We start from the raw sequence: 1,973 nt of genomic DNA, 5'->3' as shown, positions 1-1,973 counted from the left end.
GTCTGGGCCTCGCCGTCCACATTTACCAGGTTTTATAATCTGGATTTCCCAGCTTTACAGGCTCGGGTCCTTTCTGCTTAAATGGACTTAATCTGGTAAAACCAGTGTTAAATCAGGCGTTTGCCTTCTCTGTAGGCTCTTGGCCCCCACCGGGTTCCGAGGCTGTACGATTTTTCTTGGAGTGATTACTTAGCGCCGGGCCGACCTCTGTGAGTTTGGCCCTATCACTTCCTGTGGGGCTTCCCTGCAATTACTTGGTCCCTCTGGGCCCTTGGTGCTCAAGGCAAGTTCAAGCATTGGTCGTTCCTCTAACATAGCACGGCGGGATTATACTGGTTCCCCAAAGCATCTTAGCAGACGCAGTACGAGTGAAGTATCGATAGGAAACGTACTCGGTTACTAACGTAACCTCGGCGAAGTGCACGCTTATATAGCCAGATGCATCGCCCAATTTGGCGGGTTATGTCGCCATAGGCTCGTGCAGCTCCGCTGCCGAGCCATTGGTTCATTTTTAATAATACACTGCACAAACCAATGGCCGTGTAGTTAAACTGCGTGATTGAAAAAGGCTTCAGTATTCTGAGAAAAATTAGTTTTCCCCAAAGCATCTTAGTAAACGCAATACTCGTTCCCGTATCTCAGGGAACTGAGGTTCCGTTAGTAAACAAGTACGTTTCTTTGTAATGAGATTAGTTATTTTGTAAACCAATAAGCAGTATAATACATTTGGCCTTTTTCAGAATCCTGCTAAAAATTGCGAATAGTCCAAAAATCTTAATCTTTTTAATCTCATGCTAAACATGAAATGTACCTCTTTCTGAAAATTTAGATTTTTCCAGTTGTCTGTGTTGAACTTGTAACCATCTGCAAGAATGCTGTGCACATAATTTGCAGAATAGCAGTAGGACTTCAGATGGATGTCTTTGATGTCTTTGATGGATGTCTTGAGCTAAAGGGGGTCGGGGGGACATTAAAAGGTAGCTTTATTGATTTTACACATCAATCAAATCTACACAAAGAATCATTTCTCCCAGTCTATATTTTCCTGTCATGATTATGCAGCTGGTCAATACTCACAGTTTTCCAGTCCTTGGAGCATAACAGTTTCATGTTTGTGTTGAATGTCTCCATACTTTTGGAGCCCTCCACTTTAAGAGCCCAGGCAGTCCAGTAGAAGCCTGCATAAGCCTAAGCAAAAATGTCATATCGTTTGGTCACAATAACATGCAAGAAATTAATAACATTTGACATTATTGAGGCTTAACCATAAAGGCGCCCATTTGATTTGAGAGCTGCATTATTACATCATTGAGATGTAAGGCAAAATAAAAGCATACAAGTTTGGAATGATTGAGTAAATAATGACAGGATTTTAATTTTTGGGTGAACTATTTCAGTAACACTTTCAATTCTAACTATTAACTAGCTGTTTAGTATGCATATTACTAGCACTAATTACTAATTCCTTATTCTGCATGACCATATTTTAGATCCCTTAATCCTACCCAAAACCTAAACTTAACAACTACCTTACTAACTATTAATAAGCAGCTAGGAATTTATTGAGTGAAAACTCAGTGAATATGTACTCCCTAATCTAAAGCATTACCACTATTTCTGCTACAGTGTGTAGCTTAACTAAGAGAAATGCCTACCATGAAGTCTCCACTGAGTGGTGGTTGATAAACTCCATCAAATGAACAGTTTTCAGTTCCCTGGCAGGATGTCAGGTCAAAGATACTCCTGAGCAAGAATTTGCAATGTTCAGGGTTACTCTGTCCAAAGAAAGTAATATATCGCTTTGGGCTATACTTCGTTGGAAGATCATTCTTTGTACATTCACTGCCAAAAACCTCCTCTGCAAGCATGGATATATTGTAGCCAGAAGGATAACAGGGGTGCTTCAGACTAGCCCAGCTGCTGGATTCCTGGGAAAGAGAGAGAGAGAGAGAGAGAGAGAGAGAGAGAGAGAG

General features: G+C 41.0%; 1 protein-coding gene across 1 annotated transcript in view; it reads right to left on the bottom strand.

Annotated features, from left to right (window-relative positions):
* LOC107551200 (ectonucleoside triphosphate diphosphohydrolase 3-like) overlaps positions 1-1,973 on the bottom strand; it is a 17,388-nt gene that overhangs the window by 9,876 nt on the left and 5,539 nt on the right. The window contains exons 5-7 of the mRNA XM_016232741.1: positions 1,656-1,917; positions 1,078-1,188; positions 812-949 (exon numbers count right to left, since the gene is read on the bottom strand). Coding sequence (XP_016088227.1) covers positions 812-949; positions 1,078-1,188; positions 1,656-1,917 — 511 coding nt within the window. The remainder of the gene's footprint in view (positions 1-811; positions 950-1,077; positions 1,189-1,655; positions 1,918-1,973) is intronic.

Source organism: Sinocyclocheilus grahami, unplaced genomic scaffold, assembly GCF_001515645.1.
Source record: "Sinocyclocheilus grahami isolate Dianchi unplaced genomic scaffold, SAMN03320097.WGS_v1.1 scaffold418.1, whole genome shotgun sequence".
Lineage (NCBI taxonomy): Eukaryota > Metazoa > Chordata > Actinopteri > Cypriniformes > Cyprinidae > Sinocyclocheilus > Sinocyclocheilus grahami.
This window is presented reverse-complemented; position numbering and strand designations above follow the sequence as displayed.